We start from the raw sequence: 14,728 nt of genomic DNA, 5'->3' as shown, positions 1-14,728 counted from the left end.
GTCATTTCTTTGTCAGTCAGTCAGTCAGTCACTAGCAGAAATCAAAATGTCCGACGCGAAGAGCGCAGGAAAGAAGCAGGCCAGCAAGAAGGCGGCCGCGCCCAAGGCGCACCCCACATACCAGGAGATGATCAGCGCTGCCATCGCGCAGCTGAAGGAGAGGGGCGGCTCGTCGCGCCAGGCGATCGCCAAGTACATCAAGGCCAACTACAAGGTGGGTGACTCGGCCGACAGCCATATCAAGCTGGCGCTGCGGCGCCTTGCCGAAAAGGGCCAGTTGGCACGCACCAAGGGCACCGGCGCGTCCGGCTCCTTCAAGCTCGTGAAGCCGCAGGCCGGCGAGGGCAAGAAGAAGAAGAAGCCCAAGGCAGCAGCCGGCAAGAAGGCGGACAAGCCCAAGGCGGCCGCAGCCAAGAAGGACGCGAAGAAGTCCCCGAAAAAGAAGCCGGCCGCCAAAAAAGCGCCTGCCAAGAAGGCGGCGGCGGGCAAGAAGTCGTCACCCAAGAAGGCGGCCAAGCAAGCGAAAAGGGCCCCGGCTGCGGCGGCTAAGAAGTCACCCAAGAAGACGGCTGTGAAGGCGAAGAAACCGGCAGCCAAGAAGCAGGCCAAAAAGCCTGCCGCCAAGAAGGCGACCAAGAAGTAGAGCGGAGCGCGGTAGATTTTCCGCGCGCAACAAAAACGGCTCTTTTCAGGGCCACCCACACTTTCGCAAAGGGAAAAACAACTCGTGTTTTGCGCGCGCCAGTCGCACTTAGCCTTTCGAAACTGAAATTCCTACCATTCGTTGCCGAGCCATGGCTCCGCTGCGCCGAATGCGGACATATTGTGCATATTCGCTTCGCTTACGTTCGTTTTCATACTTTATAAGCCGGAGGCGGGCCTGGAGACGCACCACAACGGAAACAACAACGTTATCGTCATCATGTCAGGACGCGGCAAAGGTGGCAAAGGATTGGGAAAGGGAGGCGCGAAGAGGCACAGGAAGGTGCTGCGTGACAACATCCAGGGCATTACCAAGCCTGCGATCAGGCGTCTTGCCCGCCGTGGCGGAGTCAAGCGAATTTCGGGTCTCATCTACGAGGAGACTCGCGGCGTGCTCAAGGTCTTCCTCGAGAACGTGATCCGCGACGCTGTCACCTACACCGAGCACGCCAAGAGGAAGACGGTCACGGCATTGGACGTCGTCTACGCCCTGAAACGCCAGGGACGCACCCTGTACGGCTTCGGAGGCTAGGCTGCCAGCACCTTTCGGACTTGTCACAAGCGGCAACAACAACAAAATCGGCCCTTTTCAGGGCCACCCATACTTGGCGGGAGAGAATTTTGCGAGAAGGGGCGGCTAGGCTAGGCCAGGCCCGGGGCCTTGGCGGCGCTCGTTTTTGCGCAGAAATACACTCGTTTCGCGGCCGGCCGCTTGGCCGGTGCGGCGAGATCAAAGCGCTGATTGGCCGAGTCGGAATTTGGCAAACCAATGGGCGCGAGTCCCCGAAGGTATAAAAGTCCCACCGAAAGCTTTCGGCTCATCAGTCTGACAGCAGCAGCCGGCGCGGTAGCAACGAGACAGAGTAGAATGGCACGTACCAAGCAAACAGCTCGCAAGTCGACCGGAGGCAAGGCGCCACGTAAGCAACTGGCCACCAAGGCCGCTCGCAAGAGCGCGCCGGCTACCGGGGGCGTGAAGAAGCCCCATCGGTACAGGCCAGGAACTGTGGCCCTCCGTGAGATCAGGCGTTACCAGAAGTCGACCGAGCTTCTCATCCGCAAGCTGCCCTTCCAGCGGCTGGTGCGCGAGATCGCTCAGGACTTCAAGACCGACCTGCGCTTCCAGAGCAGCGCCGTGATGGCTCTGCAGGAGGCCAGCGAGGCCTACCTGGTCGGCCTCTTCGAGGACACCAACTTGTGCGCGATCCACGCCAAGCGCGTCACCATCATGCCAAAGGACATCCAGCTCGCACGCCGCATCCGCGGGGAGCGCGCGTAAGAAGCGGCACACCAACAACCAAAACGGCTCTTTTCAGAGCCACCTAAACCCTTGCGAAAGAGATACTTGACTTGTTTCGGGGGCCGGCGCGTCGTGCCATTTTTTTACGGCGTAAGTAAGTACGCTTGCCTGCGATGTGCGCGGCAAAAACAGGAACATGGCCGCCGCCGGCTAGTCTCTTTTGCCGTGTTTCGAAATGGCATTTCGTTTCGTTGGGTGAAATTCAATTGCGCGAGGACAGTTGCTCGCTGGAGCATGAATGACGCACATTAAAGGCTCGTTTCGCCCGGAGCCGGAGCCCTGGTCGAACTCGACGACAAAGGCAACAGGGTGCACAGTGACGTCATGTAGGGCTGTGTTGTGAAATTGGAATGCGGTTTCAATTGGTCGAAATAGTTTGCCATCGCAAAAATTGGGCAAAGGCTACAAGGAAGACATTCGTTCGGGGCGAGCAATGCACGGTCCCGGGCCGCAGCGGGGGGGGGGGGCGGCCATCTTGAAATCTCTTTTGCGAAAAATTCGGGTGGCTCTGAAAAGAGCCGTTTTTCGGTTTGCACCACGTACGAGACAGGGGCGACGATTTAGGCTTTCTTGGAGGTCTTCTTTGGCAGAAGGACGGCCTGGATATTGGGCAGGACGCCGCCCTGCGCAACGGTGACTCCGCTGAGCAGCTTGTTCAGCTCCTCGTCGTTGCGGATGGCCAACTGCAGGTGGCGCGGGATGATGCGGGTCTTCTTGTTGTCGCGGGCTGCGTTGCCGGCCAACTCGAGAACCTCGGCGCTAAGGTATTCAAGCACCGCGGCCAGATACACGGGCGCGCCAGCTCCCACCCGGTCCGAGTAGTTGCCGTTGCGCAGAAGCCTGTGCACACGACCGACCGGGAACTGCAGTCCAGCGCGCGACGATCGGCTTTTGGGCTTTGCCTTGGACTTACCGCCACCTTTACCACGTCCTGACATATTGCTGACTGCTGATTGTTTGCCTGCTTAGCTGAGCGAATGACAAACCAAACAAGGTCGAATGCCTGCCACTCGCCGCCCTTCTCCTTTTATAGCTCTCGCCTTTGTCGAAATTCTCTCGCACTCCGATCACGCTCGGATCACGACTCGACCACAAGGGGCCATTGTTTCCTTTTGCTCCCGGGAGCGCCGCTCGTCGGGAGGACGGACGCCTCATTTGCATGGAGCGCCTATAAATGCCCGCGGTGGCCGGAGAGCCGCTCAGTTCGTTTCCTTTCGAAAGAAATTCAGTGAGCAGCAGCATGGCAGCTAGCAAAGGCACCAAGAAGGCAGTGAAGAAGGCCGCGCCGGCCGACAAGACCAAGAAGCGGCGAAAGCGCAGACGCGAGACCTTCAGCATCTACATTTACAAGGTGTTGAAGCAGGTGCACCCCGACACCGGCATCTCGAGCCGGGCGATGGGCATCATGAACTCGTTCGTCAACGACGTGTTCGAGCGCATCGCCGGCGAGGCGTCGCGCCTGTCGCTCTACAACAAGCGGTCGACCATCAGCAGCCGCGAGATCCAGACCTCGGTCCGTCTGCTCCTGCCCGGCGAATTGGCCAAGCACGCGGTGTCCGAAGGCACCAAGGCCGTCACCAAGTACACCAGCTCCAAGTAAGCAAGCCACCACCACCAGCAGCAAGCGCCGCCGCGGGGGGCCTCATCCTCAGCGAGCGCCGCCGCCGCCGCCAACCAAAACGGCTCTTTTCAGAGCCACCCGATCGTTCAGGGAGAGAATCAATCGCGAGCGCCGAAAGGCCTGCTTTGCCGACTTTCTTGTCGTTTCTGTTTTTTTGCTTTTTTTTCCCTTCTCATTTTGCTCCGTGCCAACAAGAAAAAACAAAAACCAAAAAATGTCGTTGCGCACAATGTACCGCCGCCACGGCAAAGCGCACTTTGCTTTTTGTGTTGGCCACTTCAGCGTTGGGACCACCCTCGATCTAGCCGCTTTTTCGCGAGTCGAGTCGACAGGCAAACACTGTTTGTTTTCAATGCCCCCAAAACTGCGCCGTTGCCAGCCCAGTTCAGTTCCGCTGCCACTCGGAAAAAAAACGACCCGACCTCGCCGAACCGAAACTCAACCAGTAGCCCGAGGGAAAAACCCCAGACCGCGAACGATTTTACAGCCATTAAAAGGAACACAAGTGCGTCATAACCTGCCGCAAGCCAGAGAAATAGGAAAAGATGGACAAAGCGGCAACACCGCGCGCTCGGCTTTACGTGCGCCGCACGATTTCGCCTCCTGCCAATACCCACGCGCGCATCGAACCGCAAAAGCCGCGCAAACTGGCGAAACAAAATACTGAAACGTGGTGCAGCAAGCCGACCGGCGAACTAACGACAACCGTCAGGCGCCACCCGCCCCACCGACGAGCCGAACCCGTGCAAATGCGTCGACAAAACGCAATCAACGGGCGCGAGGCCAAGGGCCAAGGCAAACAACCAAACAACCAAACACGCGTGCTGTCTCACTTTCGGCCCTCTCTCTTTCGCTCTGGTGGCCCGACCAGCGGCGTGACCCCTGCTGCGCACGCGCCGGGCCCAACCTGTACTAACCCGCGGCCTTGGCGGCCCCACCACTTCGACCCGCACCACCGCACCGGACAGTGCCCGGTGCCACGAGCTCCGGGCCACCTGGGACTTGCGTTTTCGACAAGAGAAATCGCCTGAATCCGTCCCACCCGGGCCCACGCCCGCGTGAAGGCCACGCCTGCACTCGACCGGGCGCACCGCACACCTTGCCGCCTCGCTCCTGAGCCCCCCGTGGAGCGCGGCGGCGCGGTGCCGGTCTGCAATTGCGCTGGCGTGCGCCCTGAGCGCTACGCTCCTCGACAGGGCACAGGCCGACGCCGAGCGACCTGGGGCCGCGCTTGGGCAGGCCCGCGTTTAGGCGATTCAAGCACAAACAGCAAGTTGCACCCGCACCGTCGGCGGGCTTTCCGAAACGTCGTTTCGCGTTAGTGCGGACACGCCGTACAAATACGCGTCGAAGCCGCTCGACCGGCAAACGTCATTTCTTTGTCAGTCAGTCAGTCAGTCACTAGCAGAAATCAAAATGTCCGACGCGAAGAGCGCAGGAAAGAAGCAGGCCAGCAAGAAGGCGGCCGCGCCCAAGGCGCACCCCACATACCAGGAGATGATCAGCGCTGCCATCGCGCAGCTGAAGGAGAGGGGCGGCTCGTCGCGCCAGGCGATCGCCAAGTACATCAAGGCCAACTACAAGGTGGGTGACTCGGCCGACAGCCATATCAAGCTGGCGCTGCGGCGCCTTGCCGAAAAGGGCCAGTTGGCACGCACCAAGGGCACCGGCGCGTCCGGCTCCTTCAAGCTCGTGAAGCCGCAGGCCGGCGAGGGCAAGAAGAAGAAGAAGCCCAAGGCAGCAGCCGGCAAGAAGGCGGACAAGCCCAAGGCGGCCGCAGCCAAGAAGGACGCGAAGAAGTCCCCGAAAAAGAAGCCGGCCGCCAAAAAAGCGCCTGCCAAGAAGGCGGCGGCGGGCAAGAAGTCGTCACCCAAGAAGGCGGCCAAGCAAGCGAAAAGGGCCCCGGCTGCGGCGGCTAAGAAGTCACCCAAGAAGACGGCTGTGAAGGCGAAGAAACCGGCAGCCAAGAAGCAGGCCAAAAAGCCTGCCGCCAAGAAGGCGACCAAGAAGTAGAGCGGAGCGCGGTAGATTTTCCGCGCGCAACAAAAACGGCTCTTTTCAGGGCCACCCACACTTTCGCAAAGGGAAAAACAACTCGTGTTTTGCGCGCGCCAGTCGCACTTAGCCTTTCGAAACTGAAATTCCTACCATTCGTTGCCGAGCCATGGCTCCGCTGCGCCGAATGCGGACATATTGTGCATATTCGCTTCGCTTACGTTCGTTTTCATACTTTATAAGCCGGAGGCGGGCCTGGAGACGCACCACAACGGAAACAACAACGTTATCGTCATCATGTCAGGACGCGGCAAAGGTGGCAAAGGATTGGGAAAGGGAGGCGCGAAGAGGCACAGGAAGGTGCTGCGTGACAACATCCAGGGCATTACCAAGCCTGCGATCAGGCGTCTTGCCCGCCGTGGCGGAGTCAAGCGAATTTCGGGTCTCATCTACGAGGAGACTCGCGGCGTGCTCAAGGTCTTCCTCGAGAACGTGATCCGCGACGCTGTCACCTACACCGAGCACGCCAAGAGGAAGACGGTCACGGCATTGGACGTCGTCTACGCCCTGAAACGCCAGGGACGCACCCTGTACGGCTTCGGAGGCTAGGCTGCCAGCACCTTTCGGACTTGTCACAAGCGGCAACAACAACAAAATCGGCCCTTTTCAGGGCCACCCATACTTGGCGGGAGAGAATTTTGCGAGAAGGGGCGGCTAGGCTAGGCCAGGCCCGGGGCCTTGGCGGCGCTCGTTTTTGCGCAGAAATACACTCGTTTCGCGGCCGGCCGCTTGGCCGGTGCGGCGAGATCAAAGCGCTGATTGGCCGAGTCGGAATTTGGCAAACCAATGGGCGCGAGTCCCCGAAGGTATAAAAGTCCCACCGAAAGCTTTCGGCTCATCAGTCTGACAGCAGCAGCCGGCGCGGTAGCAACGAGACAGAGTAGAATGGCACGTACCAAGCAAACAGCTCGCAAGTCGACCGGAGGCAAGGCGCCACGTAAGCAACTGGCCACCAAGGCCGCTCGCAAGAGCGCGCCGGCTACCGGGGGCGTGAAGAAGCCCCATCGGTACAGGCCAGGAACTGTGGCCCTCCGTGAGATCAGGCGTTACCAGAAGTCGACCGAGCTTCTCATCCGCAAGCTGCCCTTCCAGCGGCTGGTGCGCGAGATCGCTCAGGACTTCAAGACCGACCTGCGCTTCCAGAGCAGCGCCGTGATGGCTCTGCAGGAGGCCAGCGAGGCCTACCTGGTCGGCCTCTTCGAGGACACCAACTTGTGCGCGATCCACGCCAAGCGCGTCACCATCATGCCAAAGGACATCCAGCTCGCACGCCGCATCCGCGGGGAGCGCGCGTAAGAAGCGGCACACCAACAACCAAAACGGCTCTTTTCAGAGCCACCTAAACCCTTGCGAAAGAGATACTTGACTTGTTTCGGGGGCCGGCGCGTCGTGCCATTTTTTTACGGCGTAAGTAAGTACGCTTGCCTGCGATGTGCGCGGCAAAAACAGGAACATGGCCGCCGCCGGCTAGTCTCTTTTGCCGTGTTTCGAAATGGCATTTCGTTTCGTTGGGTGAAATTCAATTGCGCGAGGACAGTTGCTCGCTGGAGCATGAATGACGCACATTAAAGGCTCGTTTCGCCCGGAGCCGGAGCCCTGGTCGAACTCGACGACAAAGGCAACAGGGTGCACAGTGACGTCATGTAGGGCTGTGTTGTGAAATTGGAATGCGGTTTCAATTGGTCGAAATAGTTTGCCATCGCAAAAATTGGGCAAAGGCTACAAGGAAGACATTCGTTCGGGGCGAGCAATGCACGGTCCCGGGCCGCAGCGGGGGGGGGGGGCGGCCATCTTGAAATCTCTTTTGCGAAAAATTCGGGTGGCTCTGAAAAGAGCCGTTTTTCGGTTTGCACCACGTACGAGACAGGGGCGACGATTTAGGCTTTCTTGGAGGTCTTCTTTGGCAGAAGGACGGCCTGGATATTGGGCAGGACGCCGCCCTGCGCAACGGTGACTCCGCTGAGCAGCTTGTTCAGCTCCTCGTCGTTGCGGATGGCCAACTGCAGGTGGCGCGGGATGATGCGGGTCTTCTTGTTGTCGCGGGCTGCGTTGCCGGCCAACTCGAGAACCTCGGCGCTAAGGTATTCAAGCACCGCGGCCAGATACACGGGCGCGCCAGCTCCCACCCGGTCCGAGTAGTTGCCGTTGCGCAGAAGCCTGTGCACACGACCGACCGGGAACTGCAGTCCAGCGCGCGACGATCGGCTTTTGGGCTTTGCCTTGGACTTACCGCCACCTTTACCACGTCCTGACATATTGCTGACTGCTGATTGTTTGCCTGCTTAGCTGAGCGAATGACAAACCAAACAAGGTCGAATGCCTGCCACTCGCCGCCCTTCTCCTTTTATAGCTCTCGCCTTTGTCGAAATTCTCTCGCACTCCGATCACGCTCGGATCACGACTCGACCACAAGGGGCCATTGTTTCCTTTTGCTCCCGGGAGCGCCGCTCGTCGGGAGGACGGACGCCTCATTTGCATGGAGCGCCTATAAATGCCCGCGGTGGCCGGAGAGCCGCTCAGTTCGTTTCCTTTCGAAAGAAATTCAGTGAGCAGCAGCATGGCAGCTAGCAAAGGCACCAAGAAGGCAGTGAAGAAGGCCGCGCCGGCCGACAAGACCAAGAAGCGGCGAAAGCGCAGACGCGAGACCTTCAGCATCTACATTTACAAGGTGTTGAAGCAGGTGCACCCCGACACCGGCATCTCGAGCCGGGCGATGGGCATCATGAACTCGTTCGTCAACGACGTGTTCGAGCGCATCGCCGGCGAGGCGTCGCGCCTGTCGCTCTACAACAAGCGGTCGACCATCAGCAGCCGCGAGATCCAGACCTCGGTCCGTCTGCTCCTGCCCGGCGAATTGGCCAAGCACGCGGTGTCCGAAGGCACCAAGGCCGTCACCAAGTACACCAGCTCCAAGTAAGCAAGCCACCACCACCAGCAGCAAGCGCCGCCGCGGGGGGCCTCATCCTCAGCGAGCGCCGCCGCCGCCGCCAACCAAAACGGCTCTTTTCAGAGCCACCCGATCGTTCAGGGAGAGAATCAATCGCGAGCGCCGAAAGGCCTGCTTTGCCGACTTTCTTGTCGTTTCTGTTTTTTTGCTTTTTTTTCCCTTCTCATTTTGCTCCGTGCCAACAAGAAAAAACAAAAACCAAAAAATGTCGTTGCGCACAATGTACCGCCGCCACGGCAAAGCGCACTTTGCTTTTTGTGTTGGCCACTTCAGCGTTGGGACCACCCTCGATCTAGCCGCTTTTTCGCGAGTCGAGTCGACAGGCAAACACTGTTTGTTTTCAATGCCCCCAAAACTGCGCCGTTGCCAGCCCAGTTCAGTTCCGCTGCCACTCGGAAAAAAAACGACCCGACCTCGCCGAACCGAAACTCAACCAGTAGCCCGAGGGAAAAACCCCAGACCGCGAACGATTTTACAGCCATTAAAAGGAACACAAGTGCGTCATAACCTGCCGCAAGCCAGAGAAATAGGAAAAGATGGACAAAGCGGCAACACCGCGCGCTCGGCTTTACGTGCGCCGCACGATTTCGCCTCCTGCCAATACCCACGCGCGCATCGAACCGCAAAAGCCGCGCAAACTGGCGAAACAAAATACTGAAACGTGGTGCAGCAAGCCGACCGGCGAACTAACGACAACCGTCAGGCGCCACCCGCCCCACCGACGAGCCGAACCCGTGCAAATGCGTCGACAAAACGCAATCAACGGGCGCGAGGCCAAGGGCCAAGGCAAACAACCAAACAACCAAACACGCGTGCTGTCTCACTTTCGGCCCTCTCTCTTTCGCTCTGGTGGCCCGACCAGCGGCGTGACCCCTGCTGCGCACGCGCCGGGCCCAACCTGTACTAACCCGCGGCCTTGGCGGCCCCACCACTTCGACCCGCACCACCGCACCGGACAGTGCCCGGTGCCACGAGCTCCGGGCCACCTGGGACTTGCGTTTTCGACAAGAGAAATCGCCTGAATCCGTCCCACCCGGGCCCACGCCCGCGTGAAGGCCACGCCTGCACTCGACCGGGCGCACCGCACACCTTGCCGCCTCGCTCCTGAGCCCCCCGTGGAGCGCGGCGGCGCGGTGCCGGTCTGCAATTGCGCTGGCGTGCGCCCTGAGCGCTACGCTCCTCGACAGGGCACAGGCCGACGCCGAGCGACCTGGGGCCGCGCTTGGGCAGGCCCGCGTTTAGGCGATTCAAGCACAAACAGCAAGTTGCACCCGCACCGTCGGCGGGCTTTCCGAAACGTCGTTTCGCGTTAGTGCGGACACGCCGTACAAATACGCGTCGAAGCCGCTCGACCGGCAAACGTCATTTCTTTGTCAGTCAGTCAGTCAGTCACTAGCAGAAATCAAAATGTCCGACGCGAAGAGCGCAGGAAAGAAGCAGGCCAGCAAGAAGGCGGCCGCGCCCAAGGCGCACCCCACATACCAGGAGATGATCAGCGCTGCCATCGCGCAGCTGAAGGAGAGGGGCGGCTCGTCGCGCCAGGCGATCGCCAAGTACATCAAGGCCAACTACAAGGTGGGTGACTCGGCCGACAGCCATATCAAGCTGGCGCTGCGGCGCCTTGCCGAAAAGGGCCAGTTGGCACGCACCAAGGGCACCGGCGCGTCCGGCTCCTTCAAGCTCGTGAAGCCGCAGGCCGGCGAGGGCAAGAAGAAGAAGAAGCCCAAGGCAGCAGCCGGCAAGAAGGCGGACAAGCCCAAGGCGGCCGCAGCCAAGAAGGACGCGAAGAAGTCCCCGAAAAAGAAGCCGGCCGCCAAAAAAGCGCCTGCCAAGAAGGCGGCGGCGGGCAAGAAGTCGTCACCCAAGAAGGCGGCCAAGCAAGCGAAAAGGGCCCCGGCTGCGGCGGCTAAGAAGTCACCCAAGAAGACGGCTGTGAAGGCGAAGAAACCGGCAGCCAAGAAGCAGGCCAAAAAGCCTGCCGCCAAGAAGGCGACCAAGAAGTAGAGCGGAGCGCGGTAGATTTTCCGCGCGCAACAAAAACGGCTCTTTTCAGGGCCACCCACACTTTCGCAAAGGGAAAAACAACTCGTGTTTTGCGCGCGCCAGTCGCACTTAGCCTTTCGAAACTGAAATTCCTACCATTCGTTGCCGAGCCATGGCTCCGCTGCGCCGAATGCGGACATATTGTGCATATTCGCTTCGCTTACGTTCGTTTTCATACTTTATAAGCCGGAGGCGGGCCTGGAGACGCACCACAACGGAAACAACAACGTTATCGTCATCATGTCAGGACGCGGCAAAGGTGGCAAAGGATTGGGAAAGGGAGGCGCGAAGAGGCACAGGAAGGTGCTGCGTGACAACATCCAGGGCATTACCAAGCCTGCGATCAGGCGTCTTGCCCGCCGTGGCGGAGTCAAGCGAATTTCGGGTCTCATCTACGAGGAGACTCGCGGCGTGCTCAAGGTCTTCCTCGAGAACGTGATCCGCGACGCTGTCACCTACACCGAGCACGCCAAGAGGAAGACGGTCACGGCATTGGACGTCGTCTACGCCCTGAAACGCCAGGGACGCACCCTGTACGGCTTCGGAGGCTAGGCTGCCAGCACCTTTCGGACTTGTCACAAGCGGCAACAACAACAAAATCGGCCCTTTTCAGGGCCACCCATACTTGGCGGGAGAGAATTTTGCGAGAAGGGGCGGCTAGGCTAGGCCAGGCCCGGGGCCTTGGCGGCGCTCGTTTTTGCGCAGAAATACACTCGTTTCGCGGCCGGCCGCTTGGCCGGTGCGGCGAGATCAAAGCGCTGATTGGCCGAGTCGGAATTTGGCAAACCAATGGGCGCGAGTCCCCGAAGGTATAAAAGTCCCACCGAAAGCTTTCGGCTCATCAGTCTGACAGCAGCAGCCGGCGCGGTAGCAACGAGACAGAGTAGAATGGCACGTACCAAGCAAACAGCTCGCAAGTCGACCGGAGGCAAGGCGCCACGTAAGCAACTGGCCACCAAGGCCGCTCGCAAGAGCGCGCCGGCTACCGGGGGCGTGAAGAAGCCCCATCGGTACAGGCCAGGAACTGTGGCCCTCCGTGAGATCAGGCGTTACCAGAAGTCGACCGAGCTTCTCATCCGCAAGCTGCCCTTCCAGCGGCTGGTGCGCGAGATCGCTCAGGACTTCAAGACCGACCTGCGCTTCCAGAGCAGCGCCGTGATGGCTCTGCAGGAGGCCAGCGAGGCCTACCTGGTCGGCCTCTTCGAGGACACCAACTTGTGCGCGATCCACGCCAAGCGCGTCACCATCATGCCAAAGGACATCCAGCTCGCACGCCGCATCCGCGGGGAGCGCGCGTAAGAAGCGGCACACCAACAACCAAAACGGCTCTTTTCAGAGCCACCTAAACCCTTGCGAAAGAGATACTTGACTTGTTTCGGGGGCCGGCGCGTCGTGCCATTTTTTTACGGCGTAAGTAAGTACGCTTGCCTGCGATGTGCGCGGCAAAAACAGGAACATGGCCGCCGCCGGCTAGTCTCTTTTGCCGTGTTTCGAAATGGCATTTCGTTTCGTTGGGTGAAATTCAATTGCGCGAGGACAGTTGCTCGCTGGAGCATGAATGACGCACATTAAAGGCTCGTTTCGCCCGGAGCCGGAGCCCTGGTCGAACTCGACGACAAAGGCAACAGGGTGCACAGTGACGTCATGTAGGGCTGTGTTGTGAAATTGGAATGCGGTTTCAATTGGTCGAAATAGTTTGCCATCGCAAAAATTGGGCAAAGGCTACAAGGAAGACATTCGTTCGGGGCGAGCAATGCACGGTCCCGGGCCGCAGCGGGGGGGGGGCGGCCATCTTGAAATCTCTTTTGCGAAAAATTCGGGTGGCTCTGAAAAGAGCCGTTTTTCGGTTTGCACCACGTACGAGACAGGGGCGACGATTTAGGCTTTCTTGGAGGTCTTCTTTGGCAGAAGGACGGCCTGGATATTGGGCAGGACGCCGCCCTGCGCAACGGTGACTCCGCTGAGCAGCTTGTTCAGCTCCTCGTCGTTGCGGATGGCCAACTGCAGGTGGCGCGGGATGATGCGGGTCTTCTTGTTGTCGCGGGCTGCGTTGCCGGCCAACTCGAGAACCTCGGCGCTAAGGTATTCAAGCACCGCGGCCAGATACACGGGCGCGCCAGCTCCCACCCGGTCCGAGTAGTTGCCGTTGCGCAGAAGCCTGTGCACACGACCGACCGGGAACTGCAGTCCAGCGCGCGACGATCGGCTTTTGGGCTTTGCCTTGGACTTACCGCCACCATTTTTGTTTATTGACATAGGTCAAAAAGAAATTACACAACCGAAAAATCGTACATGCGAAAAACAACATAATACATTGCGAAAGCACATTGGATTACAAACACACCATTTGGTATATCACAACAAATTTTTATATTACGAAGACAAATTGATGTAACACAACGGAGTTAAATACATACAAAATATTATAATAATAGAAACACTGCAATAGCATGTACGCAATAAATGATAATAGTTTACAAAACAAATAATTATGGCAGAGAAAAAGGAAAGAAATATAGAGCCTAATTATGTTATTATTATTTATTAATATTATTAAATAGCGCAAATACAGAAATAAAGAGATGAGCGTAGTTAACAATGATATTATATACAAATATTAGATAGTGAACAGGATGTCATTAGTTTAAGTGCCAATAGAATGGTCGCTGTATAAATATATTTATATATCGGATGAGACCGATGAAGCACGATGAGCGGGGGGTAACGTGACTATGGCAACAAGTATATGTATAGCGGATGTGTGCTACATGCGCATTTTATGCATATTTCTCGAGAAAAGGACGAAACACATCGACGACAAAAACAGGACATATATACATATCACATACACAATAAATACACATGCACACAAATGTATGTAGGTATTTTTTTTATTTTTTTTTTTCGGACAAACAACAGAAAACCGGGTGTGAAGTGAAGGACTGAGAAAAACGATAGAAACATAAACATAATAAGCAACATGGGCAATGTTGTCTAATGACCGTTGACAGTTACATTCATATATATTTGAATGCGTATTATATACCTTCATTTAGTACAAAGTTTGGTATATATCTGTGCGCATTTGCTTTTTTTTTTTTTTTTTTTTTTTTTTTACCCGGTCGTAAAAGTGGATATAAATTGTAGACATGGGTAAGTGGGAAATAGTAATAATCGGAAAAAGAAAAAACGTAAGCGGAAAAACAAAACAAATTAAATAATGACAACACAAGTAATTGGCTGACTACCTTAGGGCTTCCCTCAGCCCCTGGAGTACTGGTAAAAAAGTGGTATCACGGCGTTTGTTCTCAAAGAAAAGTCGGTGAATGATGGATTGTTTAACAGACAAAAAAATTTTGTTGGTTGAGGGTTGTATTTTATCATATTTTATTTTGTTGCGATGTATCCAAATACTATGTTTCGTAACAGAAATCAAGTAAATTAAAAGGTCGGACCAGTACTCCAGGGGCGGTGGTATTTCCATATTGATGATCAAAGCAATTGAAATGTTTAACGAGGTGCACCCAGTGGCACGAGTGATGAGTTGGTGCACCTCGCGCCAAACCGGTTGAATTTGAGAACATTCAGCAAAAATATGCCATGTTGTTTCGGCGAAGTTTTGACAGAAGGGGCACAATGTGTCGTTGTCGAGAAGGAAATGGGAAAATTTTGTAGAAAGGGGAAGGCAATTCCATGTTATTCGGTAATTTAAAGTTCGTAAGTTATTGGAGAGTATAGGGTGGTGAATGCTCCTCCAGTGGTCACTCTGGGACGGGTGGAGGGTGCCACTAGGGGAGCAATTGAGGGAACGATAAAGGTTACGAATCTTGCCATTGAGGAGGGTTTCTAGTTTTAATTTGTATTTATCAATTAATTTTAGAGAATGGGTGTAGAAGGGTGATGGGACATCAGCATGGGGAGTGCTGTTTATTAAACGAAAGCCAAATTGACGGGAAAGCTGATGCCCGATGTTGTATTCCGTCAAGGCAAGACCGGGTGTGGTTGTTAAATTGTTTTCTCTATGTTTACAATATTGATAAATGTTAGAAAGATAAAGCAG

The 14,728-nt window shown here is 56.8% G+C and overlaps 14 protein-coding genes across 14 annotated transcripts; 11 read left to right on the top strand and 3 right to left on the bottom strand.

Moving 5' to 3' along the window:
- Window positions 1–6: 6 nt before the first annotated feature.
- LOC145207541 (uncharacterized) lies at window positions 7–701 on the top strand. The gene has a single exon (XM_080078690.1). It carries the CDS (start codon window positions 47–49, stop codon window positions 641–643), a length of 597 nt encoding a protein of 198 aa, XP_079934816.1. The 5' UTR covers window positions 7–46; the 3' UTR covers window positions 644–701.
- A 70-nt stretch (window positions 702–771) lies between these two features.
- LOC145207559 (histone H4) lies at window positions 772–1,295 on the top strand. The gene has a single exon (XM_080078710.1). The coding sequence runs from the start codon at window positions 923–925 to the stop codon at window positions 1,232–1,234; it is 312 nt and encodes a 103-aa protein (XP_079934836.1). The 5' UTR covers window positions 772–922; the 3' UTR covers window positions 1,235–1,295.
- A 66-nt stretch (window positions 1,296–1,361) lies between these two features.
- On the top strand, window positions 1,362–2,460 carry LOC145207547 (histone H3-like). The gene has a single exon (XM_080078698.1). The coding sequence runs from the start codon at window positions 1,472–1,474 to the stop codon at window positions 1,979–1,981; it is 510 nt and encodes a 169-aa protein (XP_079934824.1). The 5' UTR covers window positions 1,362–1,471; the 3' UTR covers window positions 1,982–2,460.
- A 102-nt stretch (window positions 2,461–2,562) lies between these two features.
- LOC145207557 (histone H2A) lies at window positions 2,563–2,940 on the bottom strand. Its single transcript, XM_080078708.1, has one exon. The coding sequence runs from the start codon at window positions 2,938–2,940 to the stop codon at window positions 2,563–2,565; it is 378 nt and encodes a 125-aa protein (XP_079934834.1).
- Window positions 2,941–3,176: 236 nt separating this feature from the next.
- LOC145207551 (histone H2B.2-like) lies at window positions 3,177–3,891 on the top strand. The gene has a single exon (XM_080078701.1). It carries the CDS (start codon window positions 3,177–3,179, stop codon window positions 3,600–3,602), a length of 426 nt encoding a protein of 141 aa, XP_079934827.1. The 3' UTR covers window positions 3,603–3,891.
- Window positions 3,892–4,981: 1,090 nt separating this feature from the next.
- LOC145207569 (uncharacterized) lies at window positions 4,982–5,694 on the top strand. Its single transcript, XM_080078720.1, has one exon. The coding sequence runs from the start codon at window positions 5,040–5,042 to the stop codon at window positions 5,634–5,636; it is 597 nt and encodes a 198-aa protein (XP_079934846.1). The 5' UTR covers window positions 4,982–5,039; the 3' UTR covers window positions 5,637–5,694.
- Window positions 5,695–5,764: 70 nt separating this feature from the next.
- LOC145207563 (histone H4) lies at window positions 5,765–6,288 on the top strand. The gene has a single exon (XM_080078714.1). It carries the CDS (start codon window positions 5,916–5,918, stop codon window positions 6,225–6,227), a length of 312 nt encoding a protein of 103 aa, XP_079934840.1. The 5' UTR covers window positions 5,765–5,915; the 3' UTR covers window positions 6,228–6,288.
- A 66-nt stretch (window positions 6,289–6,354) lies between these two features.
- Window positions 6,355–7,453, top strand: LOC145207546 (histone H3-like). The gene has a single exon (XM_080078697.1). It carries the CDS (start codon window positions 6,465–6,467, stop codon window positions 6,972–6,974), a length of 510 nt encoding a protein of 169 aa, XP_079934823.1. The 5' UTR covers window positions 6,355–6,464; the 3' UTR covers window positions 6,975–7,453.
- A 102-nt stretch (window positions 7,454–7,555) lies between these two features.
- Window positions 7,556–7,933, bottom strand: LOC145207556 (histone H2A). The gene has a single exon (XM_080078707.1). It carries the CDS (start codon window positions 7,931–7,933, stop codon window positions 7,556–7,558), a length of 378 nt encoding a protein of 125 aa, XP_079934833.1.
- Window positions 7,934–8,169: 236 nt separating this feature from the next.
- On the top strand, window positions 8,170–8,884 carry LOC145207550 (histone H2B.2-like). Its single transcript, XM_080078700.1, has one exon. The coding sequence runs from the start codon at window positions 8,170–8,172 to the stop codon at window positions 8,593–8,595; it is 426 nt and encodes a 141-aa protein (XP_079934826.1). The 3' UTR covers window positions 8,596–8,884.
- Window positions 8,885–9,974: 1,090 nt separating this feature from the next.
- LOC145207568 (uncharacterized) lies at window positions 9,975–10,687 on the top strand. The gene has a single exon (XM_080078719.1). The coding sequence runs from the start codon at window positions 10,033–10,035 to the stop codon at window positions 10,627–10,629; it is 597 nt and encodes a 198-aa protein (XP_079934845.1). The 5' UTR covers window positions 9,975–10,032; the 3' UTR covers window positions 10,630–10,687.
- A 70-nt stretch (window positions 10,688–10,757) lies between these two features.
- On the top strand, window positions 10,758–11,281 carry LOC145207562 (histone H4). Its single transcript, XM_080078713.1, has one exon. The coding sequence runs from the start codon at window positions 10,909–10,911 to the stop codon at window positions 11,218–11,220; it is 312 nt and encodes a 103-aa protein (XP_079934839.1). The 5' UTR covers window positions 10,758–10,908; the 3' UTR covers window positions 11,221–11,281.
- Window positions 11,282–11,347: 66 nt separating this feature from the next.
- Window positions 11,348–12,452, top strand: LOC145207545 (histone H3-like). The gene has a single exon (XM_080078696.1). It carries the CDS (start codon window positions 11,458–11,460, stop codon window positions 11,965–11,967), a length of 510 nt encoding a protein of 169 aa, XP_079934822.1. The 5' UTR covers window positions 11,348–11,457; the 3' UTR covers window positions 11,968–12,452.
- LOC145207558 (histone H2A-like) lies at window positions 12,450–13,915 on the bottom strand. The gene has a single exon (XM_080078709.1). It carries the CDS (start codon window positions 12,922–12,924, stop codon window positions 12,547–12,549), a length of 378 nt encoding a protein of 125 aa, XP_079934835.1. The 5' UTR covers window positions 12,925–13,915; the 3' UTR covers window positions 12,450–12,546.
- Between the last annotated feature and the right edge of the window lie 813 nt (window positions 13,916–14,728).

This window comes from Phallusia mammillata, unplaced genomic scaffold, assembly GCF_965637545.1.
Source record: "Phallusia mammillata unplaced genomic scaffold, kaPhaMamm4.hap1.1 HAP1_SCAFFOLD_118, whole genome shotgun sequence".
In the NCBI taxonomy this organism is placed as follows: Eukaryota; Metazoa; Chordata; class Ascidiacea; order Phlebobranchia; family Ascidiidae; genus Phallusia; species Phallusia mammillata.
Note: the sequence above shows the minus strand (reverse complement) of the source record. Positions and strands in the feature narration are given on the sequence as shown.